The sequence below is a fragment of the Pecten maximus genome, chromosome 7, assembly GCF_902652985.1.
Source record: "Pecten maximus chromosome 7, xPecMax1.1, whole genome shotgun sequence".
NCBI lineage: Eukaryota > Metazoa > Mollusca > Bivalvia > Pectinida > Pectinidae > Pecten > Pecten maximus.
The window spans coordinates 18,443,912-18,461,236 of NC_047021.1; the positions used below are offsets into that span (position 1 = coordinate 18,443,912).

Below are 17,325 nucleotides of genomic sequence, written 5' to 3' on the forward strand. Positions count from 1 at the left end.
AGGTTTGGTTTATCCTCCCTAGATATGTTGTGTTTATCCTCCCTAGATATGTTTGGTTTATCCTCCCTAGATAGGTTTGGTTTATCCTCCCTAGATAGGTTTGGTGTATCCTCCCTAGATAGGTTTGGTTTATCCTCCCTAGATAGGTTTGGTTTATCCTCCCTAGATAGGTTTGGTTTATCCTCCCTAGATAGATTTGGTTTATCCTCCCTAGATAGATTTGTTTTATCCACTCTTGATAGGTTCGTTTAATCCATCCTAGATATTTTCGGTTAATCCACATAAATAGATTAAGTTTATCCAACCTAGATAGGAAAGGTTTTCCCGCCCTAGCGTACAGAGACAACCCCGTAATAACACCATTAGAGTCTACAAAATACTGGATTTAGATAAGCTGGATAAGGATATGTTCTTCACAAGATCACAAACAAACACTAGAGGCAACAACAAATAAATTTTAAAAAAAACCACAATCACACAAGGACCTTGGTGAATTCGTGGAACTCGTTCGGTAGTCAATACCACCAATCTCAACAAGTTCATTTAGATACAATGTATGCACATGTACAAAATGTCTTTATGGCTACACAAACGCGCCAGCATTATATATAATTAGCCGACATCAGTTATAACCACTGACGTATCAGAAGAGGTGATAGTCACAGAGAAAATATAAGCTACAACTGTATATTGCATCTTTCGAAAAACACAATTGTCAAATGCCGACAGAAATCTGGCTCTATGGTATGGCAGTATTATCATTTAGGTATGTGTCTGATCGATTTTTTTTTTATTTTGACGGTTAATTTATTGTCGCTTCGTACGTTTTGAGTCTGATCCAGAAAAAAAAGTGGCCACCAGGTGGCGATCCTTGATTTTGACAGTTAAAGATTGTTATTACTATTTCTTCGGAACAACGAAAGGATATTACTCAAACTTCAGTCACATATAGGTTTTCCTTGGTCCTTAGTTGTGTCCATTCATTTAAAGAGTCTGACCGAGAAAACAAACTGGTCGAAAGGCAGCCGCCGTCTTAAATTTTGACAGGTGACATCTGTTATCTCTATTTCTTAAGGAGTACTAGACTATGAGGATATTTCTCAAACTTCACATGAAGATTTCCCATGGTCCCTATAGTTACAGTATTTTTGGAGTCGTATCTAGAAAACACATCGGCTGTCACAGAGACCTATATAGTATATAGGTGTCTGGCTGTCAGTGGCTCTCTTAGATTTTGTCAGTTGAAATTTGTTATCGCTATTTCTCAGACAGTTCTTAAAGGAGAAGAGGAAAGAAGGAAAAGTAGAGAAAACAACGGTCTTTCATAAAACCAATAATATAAGGATTGTTCAATACAGGGTAGGATATACAGTGCTGATTTCACCTAAAACGGTTAATTAAATAATCAATTAATTAATTCAGTTTGAATATGTGATATCGTCAAATCATTACAATATTTCTTTGATAAATAACACCAACGTATTTTCACACTCTGCAAAAATGATAATGGTTATATTACAGAGCTACACTGTATGCCTACGATATTCCGGGTTTCCGATCAGGATTGTGTCTCGATTTAGTATACACTTATATTTGAGTCATCTCTGCGCTTCATGTGCAGCAGATTCAGTAAAAAGCGTCCATTGTACACTGAAAAGGCAAAATGGCAGACAAGGAATTGGCAGACACGTCATTTTCTTCATCACAAGCTTCAAACCCACTGTCTAGGAAGCTTAACAAAATATTGGAAACTCGGCTTGACAATGACAAAGTAATTGTGTGTGTATGTGTGTGTGTGGTTAATATGAATGAAGGCAAAGCCTTAGAAGAGCGCAGCTATGACAGTAATCACTCACCGTAATCATTAAAGTTTATTATCGCAGTGTGTACTGTATACTAGACAGATCTACCACATTTAGAATTTCAGACTCATTTCTTTTTTTGGGGGGGGGGGGGGGGGGGGGGGGGGAGAGAGAGAAGGGGGTCATAACTTAAAAGAATGACACACAAAATATGCTACAAACTAGGCCAAAATATAATAGGTGATTATACCCTCCCCCCATTTAAAAAAATCTAAATCTAAACGTGTAAACACATTGTAACATAAACTATGTATTACATCTATACATCTGTACATCTATACATATATCAGCTGAAATTCTTATTGTTTGTCCTGATGTGACTTTCATTGTCTTAATTACTTTGCATTGTCTGATTCCAAATGATCGTACATATTATCAGAGACATATATATGTATATATGTCTCTGATATTATATCCGTGATGGCATGTGCACTGAATAATGACATCAGTATTCTACTGCCATATTTACTATTTATTTACTAAAAACGTAAAAGGGCAGACAATACAACAAGATTCTCATGATATATACAGTATAACAGGAAAGCGAATATATTGACTCCACGAGGGATTGAACCCGCGACCCTCTGCTTACTGGTCCGTCGCTCTACCGAATAAGCTTAAGGGAAATTTCCCCACTTGAAATCACTATGTACACTATTTACAATTAAAACCTGCCTCACTATTCCTCACTTTTCAAACGTGTTTGCCCCGAACACACATTAACCCAGGTTTTATCCCCGACGAATCCTCTCATTTCCCTATAGCTTGCACTTGGAGTAGTCAACCGATGTAACAGAAAAGCAAGTAGTGTGCCTCCACCGGGATCGAGCCCGCGACCACTGCATGGCTTAAATGGTCAGCTGCTTTACTGACTGAGCTAAAGGAAGCTAGAAGGCAATCATATCAATAAACTAGTTACAATCAAAACTTGCGAGGTATATCTATATCATCTTTTATTTTATGCATCTGTTGGGTTTTGGTTTTGTTTTTAGGTTAAAGCATGGACATATATTAGTATGTATATCTTAGTCCGTAGTTGAAGTAACAAGAAGCAAAATCACTCGCTTAGATTATTATTTGAGACATATTATAAGCATCCAGGTTTTTAATCTCAAGTGTGTGCATATTGGACAAATCATGAAATTTCATTAAGATAATACAAGTTTTGATGAAATTTTATGATAAACAAAAATGCAGCAACTACCTCAGTTAATACAATCTATACCCACTTTGCAAATACAGAAGTTATTCGTTTCCCGTGAAATATCACATATTTCACAGAAATCTGGACTACGAAAAACTCGTAAAATATATGCGCTGAGAAAGCGCGGGAATCGGTGGCATAATCTTTGACGTTGAATTCTTATGACGTCACGCTTGACGACAATACAACACCATTCCGTGTTCAACTCAGTAATATTTCAGGGTTTACGGTTGTAACCTGGAAAGTTGTGCTTACAATGCTGTTATCTAATGATAATGCAATTAAAAACTGTTCTATATAACGCACATATGCAGCAAAATAACCTCTTATTCTACGCTCGCATCCAATTTGATCAGCACCAAAACTTGGAGGGTTCCGATTTAGGTAACCAACGAAATATCTCAAGCCAATCTAATTCGCAAAATACATTTACCTCGTCCGTTAAAAGAAAAATAGAAATGGTAGCTTTTAAATGAATCAGGCCTTTGACATGGGTTGTGTGGATGTTTCAAGAATTAAGTAATTTGAACTAACTTTCAGTTATTTGTTTCGACGAGAGAGAAATCTTTCACATCTCATTGGGTAGGGAACGAGATTTCAAACATGGCCGCCTCTACTGGAGGCGCGCGACTTTTCCCGTGGGACACGATTTCAAAGTTGAAGGGGTATAGAATTTATTGAAAATATAGCTTATACACATGTTGTCTGAAAGAGAGCTTCGCTCTCGCGCCCGATGAGCTGCGCTCTTATTATTAACAACTTAACGACTGGTGTGCAACAAGAGATAATATCACAGTGTCTGTCAAAATGGCAGGACTTCACATTTTTGTTTTGAATCAACTTTATTTATTAAAGAAGATCGCAAATGTATCATGTAAATGATAACTGCGTATATCTAAAGATTAAATTAGCAATCTCTATGAGAAGTAAACAGACCATAGAACCGTGATTGTCATAACAAAATTAATGCCTCAAAATAGTGTAATAAATTGATATCATCTTGACTTCTATGTATTGTTTATAATATTACTGCTAATTGTATTCCTTTATTTGTCTTTCAGGAAATGCTTGAAGCACTTAAGGCATTGTCAGTATTCTTTAATGAGAACAGTTTACGTACAAGAAGAAATCTAAGAAGTGACATTGAACGCAGGAGTTTAGTCATCAATGAAGATTTCTTACAAGTGTTCCAATCTGTAAAAGAGGTACAGTACATGTGTAGAGAGAGTGGTATAGTGTATAAGATCAGTACTAGATCACCTTATAATTACTTTAATCCTTTAACCTGGTGTTATCAGTGGTAGCTATAGGATGTATGTAATCCAAAGGTTTCTGAATTTTTGTCAGCCTTTAAAAAAATCTGATATGGGCCGACTAAAAATCTGATATGGGCCGACTAACCTCAGAACTCCTGCCATAGTAAAATGGGGGAGAGGGAGGGGGGTTAGCCGACATGCCTGTGGGTAGGCTATGTTGTATGTTTCCAACTTTTGAATACAGTTAAACCTGTTGTATATGTGATCTTCCAAAGGAAGGAATGAAAAAAGGTCACATGTGACATGCAGGTGGTCTCTTAATCCGACTCTGAGTTTCCAAACATTTGTGGCCATATATTTTATGTGTAAAAATGTAATGGAATTCATTCTAATTTGGTTAACACTATCAGCATGGGATGACAGCTTAATGGTATACACATGTTGGCCCTGACTGACCCCAAGGGGCTGATGGGCCGGGCAAAAAAGGGTCATTTAAATTAACTGAAATATTTCAAATGTAAGGTGACCATTAAGACCCATGGGCCTCTTGTTGATATAGACTTTTTTATATATTTAATGAAACGCACACTGGGGCAAGTAGAAATTGCATTCGGGCAAGTGGCTTTCAGAGCTCTACTTGCCCGGGGCAAGTGACTTGAAAAATATTTTTACACCCCTGGAACTAGCTATACATACAAATGTAGGTGATTATAAGTCTTATCTGTAGTTGTTTTCAGCATGAGGATTGTCCAGTGTCGCACCTCATCAGGTCTTGAACGTGGTCATTACAAATAGTTGAAAACATACACTGAAGTGCCAACCCAAGGGCAATAGACTTTGTGAAGAGTAGTGTAAAAGCTCAATATTGAACAGCTGTTAAATGTTATTCTAGCATAGACAAAAGTTAATTTTCATTATGGTATCTTCATTTATGTCAGATGTTGGCCATGGGTTAATAGTAAAACTATACAATCACATGTAACTATTTGAATATACATTTTGCATGTATAGATACAATCAATATTTATAGAAAGTTACAGAACTATGAAAATAACTAAAAATATGTACAGTTTTTCTATCCAATTTTTCAGCAACTTGACAGTGTGTATAATGATGTTAAGTCCATGAATGAATGTTGTCAGGACATGACAAGCAGGCTCAAGGTATGTTGAAAGCTAGGAAATCCTACATACAAATAAATAATTTTGTTACATTACAGTGTATTGTCAGCATCATTTAGAGGCAAAAGCACTATCAGTCATAATTCCAGACAAATGAAAATATCAGTTGAAGACAAAGATATCAAAAATATTAAATATTAACCCTGATTTCTTTATTTATTTATACTCTTGATAGCCCAAAACTACTTCAGTCTAGAAACTTAACTTTCGATTTAACATTTTTCTCATATTGAAGTTTTCAATTGAAATGAACTTTTAATTGTAGAGGTCATTTAAAACCTGCATGTTGTAAAGATACACATGTATATGCAAGGAATCAAATGATATGAACCATCAAATGTGGGGGGGTTCTCTTCAAGAAATGAAGATTTGCAATGCATTTTGACTGAGATTACTGATAACAAACTCGTTGCAGTTTAAGATGTATTTTAATTGCTTTCAGGCAGCCAAAGAACAAACACATGATTTGATAAATCAAACAACCAAGTTACAGTCAGAAAGGTTAGTAAATTAAGTTAGATTGGACATTTAGTATACACATGTATGTTTAGCCTATTCCATTTTGATAGGTTCAGTGTTAGGACTAGGCAGTGATTAAAGTTATAGGGTCTACAATATTCCTGTGTAAAAGTGAGGCCCAGTTTTTGGAAAGAAGACTCCTAGGTTGAATGAAATGATACCTTCCAGTAATTTATTTTCACTGACATGATCATAATTGATGATAGTTTTCAGCCAAATGAAAGTATAAGCTAATGAGTTATGCATCGATAATATCCCAGAATTAGCCAAAGGGCTGACCTAAAATTGATATTAAACTAAACATGCATAAATTTGAAGGTGACCGTATACGTAAGTGCAATTTATACTAAAATGAGCTTATGCAAATATGATAATTGCTTGTCACGAAACAATGGATATTCATTTTCACTTGACTTATGATTGTCCAGAAACAAACAATCATCTGCTTAAAACTTTAACTAACAAATACATTGATACGGTGTTGGCTCATTTCTCAAATTCTGCATAAAAGATACTGGTGTCTTGGAAATTGGGATTTCTCGCATACTCACATATGATTAAAATAGAAAGGGAGCTTTAATTTGTCAACAACAAAATTGTCAAGTATAGTCTGGTTCTCGATTGCCTGCTACAATCACAGCCTCATGGTTTTTGTTGACATCTTGCCTCACTCTTACCAGGTGTGCACATGCAGCAATCGGGTCAGTTTGAGTTCACATGTTGTCGACAGAGTTTCATTCGACTTTTTGTTATACCAACCAACAATAATTACCTACTGTTTTTAAAAGACAAAGTCCACATTTTTTGCATAATATTTTAAGTTAAATTAAGTTTTGTGCGATGTAAGGTTTAATTATTTCTGAAATTTTCCTTGAATTCTGCAGTCAAACCCTGCAAGTTAAGGCCCAGGTGGCAGATGCATTTCTGGAGAAATTCCAGCTGAAACCAGAGGAGGCCACAGCTTTGAGGGGGAATCGGGATGGAACATTACACATGGTGAGTTTGTCGGTCATTTTAATTAATCTAATTACTAGTTAAGGTTGGTTTTCAATTACTTTTAATTTGTGGAATACATGTATACAAATATATTTCAAGAATTTTATCTTTTTTTTCCCCAGGACTTCTTCAGGGCATTGGCTAAAGCAAAGGAAATTCACAAACACTGCAAGGTGTTACTGCGGACAAACCAACAGACAGCAGGGTAAATTATAACCAGGAAAAAAATGTTAAATAATGATTAACTAATGACAACTTTTATTGATATTTCACTGCTACAGTGTTATGGCAAGTACTATCATACACAGATTTGCACAGATATAACTCAGTAGTGAAATCAAGTGTATGGAATGTTTTTCCCAGAATTTTCAAAAAATGGCTTTACACTTGGATTGAGATTGTACTTGTAATAAAACTACTGTTTAGCTTTTAATATTACGTATGCTGGCCATTTTACAGTATTGATGATATGGATTTGTGTTGTTGATTACACTAAAATCATTTGTTGATACTGGTATTTCTACTGAACTGCAACACATATATGTAGATATCAGTGGAGCCACTAAATATGGTATGAAAATAAAAATGCTAGATATTCATACTTCAATATACTAAAAAAACAGCAGTTGAAATAGAACCCATAGCCAGCTGTAAGAAAATAAAGAAAACATCAACAGCATATTTCTACTAGAATAACACATTCAACACAATGTTGAATATAACAAAACAGGACCTCGATTCCTGACAGAAAGTAAATAATATTAATATATGATATTAAAAACTAAACAGCAGAAATATCAAACTATATTTTTATATTTCATTTTGATGAAAAATGTCACGTTAATCAAAAACAAAATACAAAATTCAGTATATATTGTACTTTGTTGTGAATGTTTTGTTGATATTATTTTTAATTTATTGCAAGGAAATTCTACAATTTAATTATCATGTTAACATTGAAAAAATGTTTTAAATTTTGAGAATTAAGACAAATAAGCTTTATTCTTGCATAATGTTTTGTAGTCTGGAAATCATGGAGACTATGGCCCTTCATCAAGAATCTGCATATGAACGTCTGTACAGATGGGCCCAAAGTGAGTATGCCACAGTTTCATGTCCAATGTGCGTTTCTAACAAAGGAAGGGAGACAAGTTCACCCCAAATGTTTTGGTTTTTGAAAACGCTGGAGTAATATTTTACCAACTGTTTTGTTGATAATAGTTTAAGCACTTAGTCACTGATATACAATGATTAATAAAAACTGCTTTTATGTATTTTTTATTCAGGTTTTTTCGACATCTGAATACTGTGTAAATTTTAGTCAAGTACTGCAACTAACGATTTACTACCAGAAAGTGAATACTATAAAATGTTATATAGTAAATTGAAACTCTGTGTATATACATTCCACTGTGTGATATAGTAAATTGAAACTCTGTGTATATATATTCCACTATGTGTTGTGTGTTTCCATATCTAGATGAGTGCCGAATGCTGACGGGAGACTCCCCAGATATGTCGTCTATGTTGTGTCAGGCTATGGAAGCTCTCGAGGACAGACCTGTACTCTACAGGTAAAAACATATCTAATGAGTGTTTGTTATATCAGTTCTACAGGTAAATCATTCCACTTATATTACCATTTATATCAGTTAGCCTGTTTGTGTGTTACTTTGGCCAGATATACCTCGTTTTACTGTCCTCAATTGTTAAGCCATATAATATGTCTCGGAATTTCTGTCACAAAGTGTGTCTTGCTTAAGCTGCCCTCTTGTTTTATCTGAAGTTCAAACCAGATACAGTTTGTGTATAGAGTTACAAAGACTTAAGTTTATGAAAAGCACATAACTTCTCAGAAGGTGAAAAATAGATCATTTTGCTTTTATAACCTTTAAATATTGAAACATTTCCAAAAATCTGCTGACATTGTGTTCTTCCTGGTAGTTGATTAAGTGATGTATAATTTTGAAACGTTTTTTAGGAATTATTAAGTATTGTATGTTTTATTTGTGCAGATATACATTAGATGAGTTTGGTACTGCCAGGAGGACGGCTGTTGTTCGTGGACTCATTGACGCATTGACTAGGGGAGGTAATTGAACACATTTGTGTACCTGTCCTAACAATATATTATTAAGGCTAATAGAGAAATATTGGCTGAATTTAGATACCATGTAAACAAATCTAGTGACAGGTATAATTTGAAGCATTACATGTATATTCTTATCTTTAATATTAATGCACACAGCAGCTTCATTTCAAAGACAATTTAGAGAGTGAAAGATATATTTCTAAAAGAAGAAATTATTTTAACGAGCCTAGCTCTTCTACTATAATTGTGCATTATTTTACTAATTTGATATATGCATTAAATTGATCACCCCTAAGTCGTAAGGGTAGGCCATTATAGGTGTGTTATATGTATGTCCCAAATCATTGATATGTTTGCTTTTTAACGTCAGGATGCCTTTGGCACCTGCCGTTATAGGCGTGGTGGGAAAATGTTGTTAGTGACACTTTTGTTTCCGGCAAACAATTCCTCTTTTCTGTCATACAAATGATATACATCCGCAGCCTAATATAGTTCCTATTTTGATAGCAATTATTGACACAATTTGACTGATGTAAACCGTGTTTACTGCAATTATTTAAAATTAAATATGAATGTTTGGTGTTCTAGACTATTTTAGAGTATAAATATAAACATTTTCCTCGTCAGTATATGCAATTTTGTTGGCGTAGGATTACGTAGTTCTGTCTTGATCCTGCCTTGAAAACGAAAGTAAAAAAATCAGTTTGATCGTCGTGGAAATTTACATGCATTCACAGAGAAACTATCACATGTCTTAGACTCGTATGTTCATCCTGAGTTCATATGCAGGAACATTTCATATAAGCCTAAAACCAACCCTATTTGCATAGTCAAATGCACCCGATCATTCCACGAGATAACTTCAGCTGTCACGTGACTCATCACTAGTCGGCCAAAATGGTGGTTATGTCTAATGTAACTAAACCAACGACAGTTCGCAGTTTCATATTCATTTGTATGTCGCTAGAATACGCAAGAAATATCACGTATATAAAGTTGTAACAAACTACATTGCCGTTTTTCGTGAGAATTTTATTAAATAAGGTTATTATTTGTTTATTTGAAAAGAATCTAATGATTATGATCCGTGACTGATGTACTGGCGTCCGCCGTCGGTGTCAAAACTAGATATGTCTCGCCGGACAACGCGACCGCAGTTTTCTATCGGAGTTAAAATATGTTACTAGGGGTCATAAAATAGATGTTTGGTAGGCCTTATTAACATCTTATAGCATAAATTAAATTTTAAAAAAACTTAGGCTGTGTACATCTTGGATTTTATATTTGGTTGTACAACATGTTCTGTTAATAGACCGATTTGTCGTTCAGTTGATTTTTTTTCAAAGTTTACAAGCAGCTTTACTGATTCAGGAGTATATCAATAATCTTCCACAAGCATTAAAGAAATAGGGCAAGAACTATACTCAGCTTTTGGAAAGTTGTCAACAGAAAAATATGTTATACATGTTTTCTTGAATATACATGTATATAGAATAGGAATACCAGATTAAGACATTTCATCTGATACAAATGTAACTGTCTGACTATAAAATCCAATTTTAAATTTCTTATTATATGACCTCAGACCCTGACGTTTCTCAGGGCCTTTGGCCCTTTGATTTTGTATGTTGAAACTAAGTGACAGTATTTTGAGTTTTGGTGTTTCTTTCCTAGGTCCAGGGGGAATGCCACGCCCCATAGAGCTACATTCACATGACCCGACTAGGTATGTTGGGGACATGCTTGCGTGGCTACATCAAGCTGCAGCATCAGAGAAGGAACACCTCCAGTCCCTCCTCAAGAAGTGTCAATGTTTGTATCAGTTTACCTACATGCATGGCTTGTTTAGTTCCCAGTGTTTTATCTATAAAAAAATTGTCTGTGATACAATGTACATAAAATACCTGGTAAGGGGAGATAAATTGTTATAATTTACAACCAAGGTTATATGTATTACGTTTTTTTTTCAAAGCAAGTGAAGCGATGTAATAAGAAAGATCTTATAAAAGTAACCTAAACAGTGCATCACAACTCCTCACAGTAATTTACTGATATGGTATCATTATATCTTATTTATCAAATTTCACAAACTTTTTTGTATGTGTCCTAGTGGTAAGATAAAAATCGTTTATAATTGAAACTTAGTCAAGAAATGAAATTAAACCAATTAACCAGAGCTACACTTGAGTAGGCATTGGATTAGTGGAGTTTGTAAATGAAATATCAGGACCCTTTCTCAAAACAAGTTTAATTCTTCATATTCAGAGGTAAATTTAGAACTGCAAACAAAGATATAGTTTATTTCCATTTATTTTGTGCTTGTGTTCAATATTCAGGACATACAAAATAGAAAGGTACATATTCAAAGCTTGTAAATGCTTTGCATTTATAGCTATTCAAAATTTACTATACATTCAGGAATAGAAACACACAACTGTGATTACTCCATAGTATTCTTCTATACAGCTACTATCAAAGCAATATACTGAATACACTGTGATGCAAGCTACAAAATTTTAATTGTTTTTCTGTCAAAAAGCATTATTTGGTATCAGGTGTTCTGGAATATTTTACAGCTAATGAAGAACAGGTACAGGACATCTTGGGCCATATAACAGAAGGAGTATGTCGACCATTCAAGGTAGTTACGTTACAGTAGTGTGTCTAATGTTCCTGGTGATTGATACAGATACGACAACAGGATAATGATATGAATTTCTTTTCTGTTAGAAAATACATATTTCTATTGAATCTCATGTCCTGTTAGTTTGTAACAGTGGTGTCTCAGTTAGTCATAACCGAACAATATTTCTGTAAAATAAAGGATTTATTGTCAAAATACTGCTGAATATATGTTCTAAGAAATCATAACCACAACCAGTTGTGTGTTGAATGTTAGGCAAAACTCCCTGTCACTAATACTTTGGTCAAAACTGGGAGTCAAGTGCTTGTCAAGGTTTAACTATTGAATTATCTAGCTTAATGCTGAAGCTTGCCATTTTTGTACCCTCAAGGTTTAGGTGTAGCTTTATGAATTCGTGTGCGTGATGTTGTTTTTATGTGATGAAATATCACAAGTCATATAATAGTTTCTTTTATTGTGAAAATCTCTGCATTCTGATGCCAGATTTCCTAGAAATCAAAGAATGGATTGATCTGAAGTTAACATATTTTTTTTTTACATAACAGGTGAGGGTGGAGCAGGTTTTGGTTTCGGAACAGGATGCAGTCACCCTCTACAAACTACACAACCTCCTTAAGTTCTACCACAATACAATCAGGTCAGTAGTACTACATCATCATTAATTCAGTTTCACATCCCCACCCCCCACCCCCATGGATTGCCATGGTCTACATTTTCCAATCTACTGACTTAAGTTTTGTGTTTAATGCCATTTCTATCGAAGTCGCAATGAAGGACATCAGTATGTTTAAGTTACAAATATATGTTTACCATTTTTTATTCCAGTCAGATCATCTGTAAGGATGCAGCCCTGCTGAATACTGTAGCTGAAATACAAGACTTGAGCCACAGAATGTTCTTTAATAGTCTCAACTGTAATGCCAACAAACTCCTGGACAAGGTCTGTGCTTAATCCTTGTGTAGATAGTAATATCACAGAATATCTTTGTTCATGTATGAAATAATTTAATATTGTCATTGAAGAATTGATAGGATTAAACCTACTAGTGAAACATTGTTAAGTATTTTAGAGTCTATTGTAAAAACTCCATGAATCTCAAATTGTAGATAAATATGAAATGTTTCAAATAAAAACTTAGAAACTTCATACCAAATTAATTGTTTAACATTTTTAACATTTTTTTTTTCAGGTGGAATTACCTCCCTCTGATCTTGGTCCTACAAGTTCTTTGAATCAAACACTGCAGCTGCTGAAAGATGTACTTGCTTGTCACGATGCATCTGTGGTTGCCATAGACGACAAGAAACAAGACTACAAACAGGTGTTTATCCTGTGTTTTAAGTAAAACATTTGGCTTTGTTCTGCACTCTTTTATACAATTTATACTTCTAATAAAAAAAATGGTACTTAAGAAAAATTTTACAATTAGAAAGTTTATTGTTGATTTCAATGAATGAATAGGTGCTTGTGGACAAGTCTCCATATTAAGGGCTAATATCCCAAAGCTGAGAAATGGAAGTCAAGTAAAAGAAAGTCAATTATAAATTAATGAGAAACTATTAAATTGTTCAGATAAGTAGTAATTCAGATAACCAGTCACAATTCAAACAAGAAGAAAACACAACAGATCTCATTAATTGCTAATAATTGTGTCTGTAGATCCTGTCCTGTGTAATAGATCCTCTGGTCCAGATGTGCTCTGTGTCTGCAAGTCGACTAAACTCGACTGACATGGCTGCTTATATGGCCAACTGTATATATCTGATGCAGACTACACTAGCCCTGTACGAGTTTACAGACACACGACTTGAGATGCTCCAGGCTCAGGTATGTTCTCTCATTAAATTAGATATGTTGAGTGGAAATATATCTTTTTTCTTTCATCTTACTAGTTTATCATAAGCAATAGTATTCATAGGACACAAGTACCTACTGACATTGTATTTTATGTTATGAACAAAAAATAATTTCTGAGGAAAACAGATTTCTTCAGCGTAACATTAATTTTGAAATAAATCACATCACACAGTGTAGTTGATGTTATTACTAACATTGTATGATTAAATGTAAGCCTGCTCTCCTATAAGAATTCAAAAGCTTTGATAATGAAAACCAATCTGTAAAATAAAAGCTGATAGACCAATACAAAAAGCTGTAAATTATAAGAGATTTGATAAGATGATGAGTCCCATGTAGGAATGTATTATCAAAACATATGTTATTATGACAATGATATCCTCTTCATGATTAGGTGGATGCCCAGGTAGACACACTTGTGAGCGAGCAGGCTTCATTTGTACTCAATAAGGTCGGCCTGGCCTTTGTGTACGGGACAGTTCAACAGCATCAACCTAAACAGGTAACAACAATGCTATAGATTGTAAGTTTGTCACAGATATTTGAATATATTGATTCTGACATGATTAATGTGGATTTTACTTTGAGTGAACATATTTGTAAGATACATTAATTGAACATCCCAGTAGAGAAAATTAACATTTAATTTAGGTGAAGATACATTGGATATAATGTACCAGATATATTGAGAAAAGACAAATTTATCATGATGATGAAAATCATTACATTGGAAACAATACATACCATTTATACCTGAATGTTTTCCATCCTTAACAGTGATCATTTCCTGCTACCTATTAATTATATCCTACCATGTTGATTTAACACTTTGCTAATTATTCCAGGGTCCTATGTCAGTCCTACCTGATATGGATGGACCTGCTCTTAAAGCTGCTATGGTGAGAGTTTACTTCAAAGGATTTATAATAATATTTAAGACCATTTATTCTTATATTGATTCATTTCCTAAAACGATTTGAGGTTTCCAGAAAAGTAATTGTTTATTCATCAGAAAAATTGAAACCCTGAATTAATCAACATATTATGATATTGAGGACATACTAATCAATATCTGATGTTATTAAATATTCATATCTTGAATCTTGCTTTTTTGTATTTAATTAAGTTTTTTAATTCTCTGTCTTATTTGAGAGCATTTGTTTTGTCTGCCTTGATGTCAGCAACTCCAGTAAAATTTAGTCAACTGATTTATTTTACATCACCCTGAAAATCAAAACAGTAAAAATGTCATTTTGAAAGAAAACAATTGAATGTACATTTTTTCATGAACGCTTTTTTAGGTATATGGCACATTTTAAAACTTTCTGAAACTGCCAACACCTTTCCTGTGAAATGTTTGCATACAGAATATTTGGTGATATAGGACTAGAGAAGTATGATGTATAGCTTGGCAGTTAAAAGAAAGGAATGTAGGAAACATGAGATTGTGTAAAATTCAAGTTTTACTAAATTGTATGATGTTACATGTGATAATGTCTTTTTAATTTTAACAAACTTGCTCTTTGTCACTTGCAGTCCAAGTTTGATAGTTACATGGCATCTCCAGACTCACTAGTGCTGCCCCAGAGTCGACTCCTTCTGAGTGGACGCGTCAGGTAGGTTATATACATGACTCACTAGTGCTGCCCCAGAGTCGAATCATTCTGAGTGGACGAGTCAGGTAGGTTACACACACGATTCACAAGTGCTGCCCTAGAGTCGACTCCTTCTGAGTGGACGAGTCAGGTAGGTTATATACACAACTCGCTAGTGCTGCCCCAGAGTCGATTCCTTCTGAGTGGACGAGTCAGGTAGGTTATATACACAACTCGCTAGTGCTGCCCTAGAGTTGACTCCTTCTGAGTGGACGAGTCAGGTAGGTTATATACACGACTTATTAGTTGTACCCCAGAATTTACTTCTGAGTGGATGAGTCAGGCAGGTTATACACACGATTCATAAGTTGTACCCCATAGCTTACTTCTGAGTGGACGAGTGGATGTTCACTTGCATGTAGTCATTAGTCTTTCTTCCCTTAACTTTTCACCAGTTCTGCTATAGACTACTGAATACATCTGGAAGGTAGTAAACTTAACTTACTGTACATTTCCTAATTCATTGATTGTAACTTTAAATATCATCATATTATACTGCAAATAAGTACCCCACCTAGTGAAAAATATATTAATGTAATTAATATATTTTTCACTAGGTGGGGTACTAGTAATAGGAACTAAATTTTAAATATGGGACTAATTTCAGAGCACACTCCCTTTGTCATGTTTCTTTCATCATCAAAAATAACCTCCTATTCCTTACAGGCGAGCTAAACTTCTGGTAAGGAGGTAATGAGTGATGTTTATTTGCAGCAGATAAATATGACCAGTTAATTAAGATGTTTGTGTCCTCTAATCATCTAGGTAGCTATAAGTGCCACATTTGATTTTCTTTCTTCAGATATTAACAGGAGTTGAAATACATTGTAAATCATAATTTACTTTGAAACTAGACATTATGTATTAAGGTAAGATTTAATAATTTGATTTAGTATGAAGTTCCCACTATAAGAAACCATTTTATTTACAGAGAAATGGTGAAGAAGAATTCCTCAGACTTGATATGTGCTGCGTACAAACAGATCTACGACGCTATCTGTAACCCGGCAAATGAGTACAAGGAATCGCCAAGTATAGTGCCACGTACCCCGGACCAAGTGGTCAGACTGCTGTCGTGATACTAAAAATATGATAGAAATTATCATTAAAAAGACAATGGGATTTATTAATATTAAGTGATATACAGTGTTGAAGGTGTTTTTTTTTTAATTTAAATGATCTTTGTATTCAGATGTTAACATTTGATGTAAAGTATAGCTGTGATACAAAATTATAAATATGTATGAAAGTAAACAGTGATATGAATGGTTTATATAGAGGGGGAGATCATCTTTTGGTAAAATAAAAATTGTGAAAACTTAAATTTAACTTTATTATCTTTCCAATATTGTTTGTTAACTACATTGCATGCCAGATTGTTTTATTACATTATAAAACCTTGGATGCTGATTGGACAACTGCAAGCGAGAGTTTTCATAGAAGTAGCAGTACCCAGATCCTGTAAACCTTTGGTCTTCTTGTGTGACACTGGAGGTCCTCCCAAATGGCAATATTAACAACTTGACAATAAAAAACATCTTGTAAGCTTTATCTTCTGTTTAGGGTATTGTGATTTCCTGGCTTCGAATGAGTGTCCTTAAATTCGTACATAGAGAAAAAAATCCATAAATAGAGAATATAAATTCTTTATAGCCAAATATGTTAATGTACATGTACCAATAGTTCAAATTGACAGTATTACCACACTTTTACCTGTACAACCTAAAGAGCTGGTTTCATTATATTTGTCCCAATATCCCAACATGAAGGGCTATCAATTATATGAAATGTGTACATAACTTTGACTCATTTTAAATATTGCATGCATTATTGGTACCTTTGGAAGGAAAAATACCTAATAATATACAATGTATGTTTGACCTTCTGGTAGGGTAAAGATATTTTACAAATAAAGTGAAGGGCTATCAAGCTTGTTCAAATTAATAATCATGGTTAGTTTAAAGTTTGCTCGAGTTTGCTAAGCTATCATCTTTTTAAGAGATGTTAAATGATAATTAAGATTGCTTACCAGTAGGAAATAACTTTTTTGTTACATGT

At 34.3% G+C, this 17,325-nt stretch overlaps 1 protein-coding gene across 1 annotated transcript; it reads left to right on the forward strand.

The window, feature by feature from the left end:
- The first annotated feature begins 1,647 nt into the window (after positions 1 to 1,647).
- LOC117331810 (conserved oligomeric Golgi complex subunit 6-like) lies at positions 1,648 to 16,818 on the forward strand. The gene is made up of 19 exons (XM_033890708.1): positions 1,648 to 1,771; positions 4,128 to 4,271; positions 5,414 to 5,485; positions 5,946 to 6,004; positions 6,907 to 7,018; positions 7,141 to 7,223; positions 8,042 to 8,112; positions 8,499 to 8,592; positions 9,034 to 9,110; positions 10,785 to 10,922; positions 11,687 to 11,751; positions 12,300 to 12,391; positions 12,580 to 12,694; positions 12,945 to 13,076; positions 13,415 to 13,582; positions 14,007 to 14,114; positions 14,458 to 14,511; positions 15,149 to 15,228; positions 16,199 to 16,818. Exons 1-19 carry the CDS (start codon positions 1,664 to 1,666, stop codon positions 16,344 to 16,346), a joined length of 1,920 nt encoding a protein of 639 aa, XP_033746599.1. The 5' UTR covers positions 1,648 to 1,663; the 3' UTR covers positions 16,347 to 16,818.
- Positions 16,819 to 17,325: the final 507 nt, after the last annotated feature.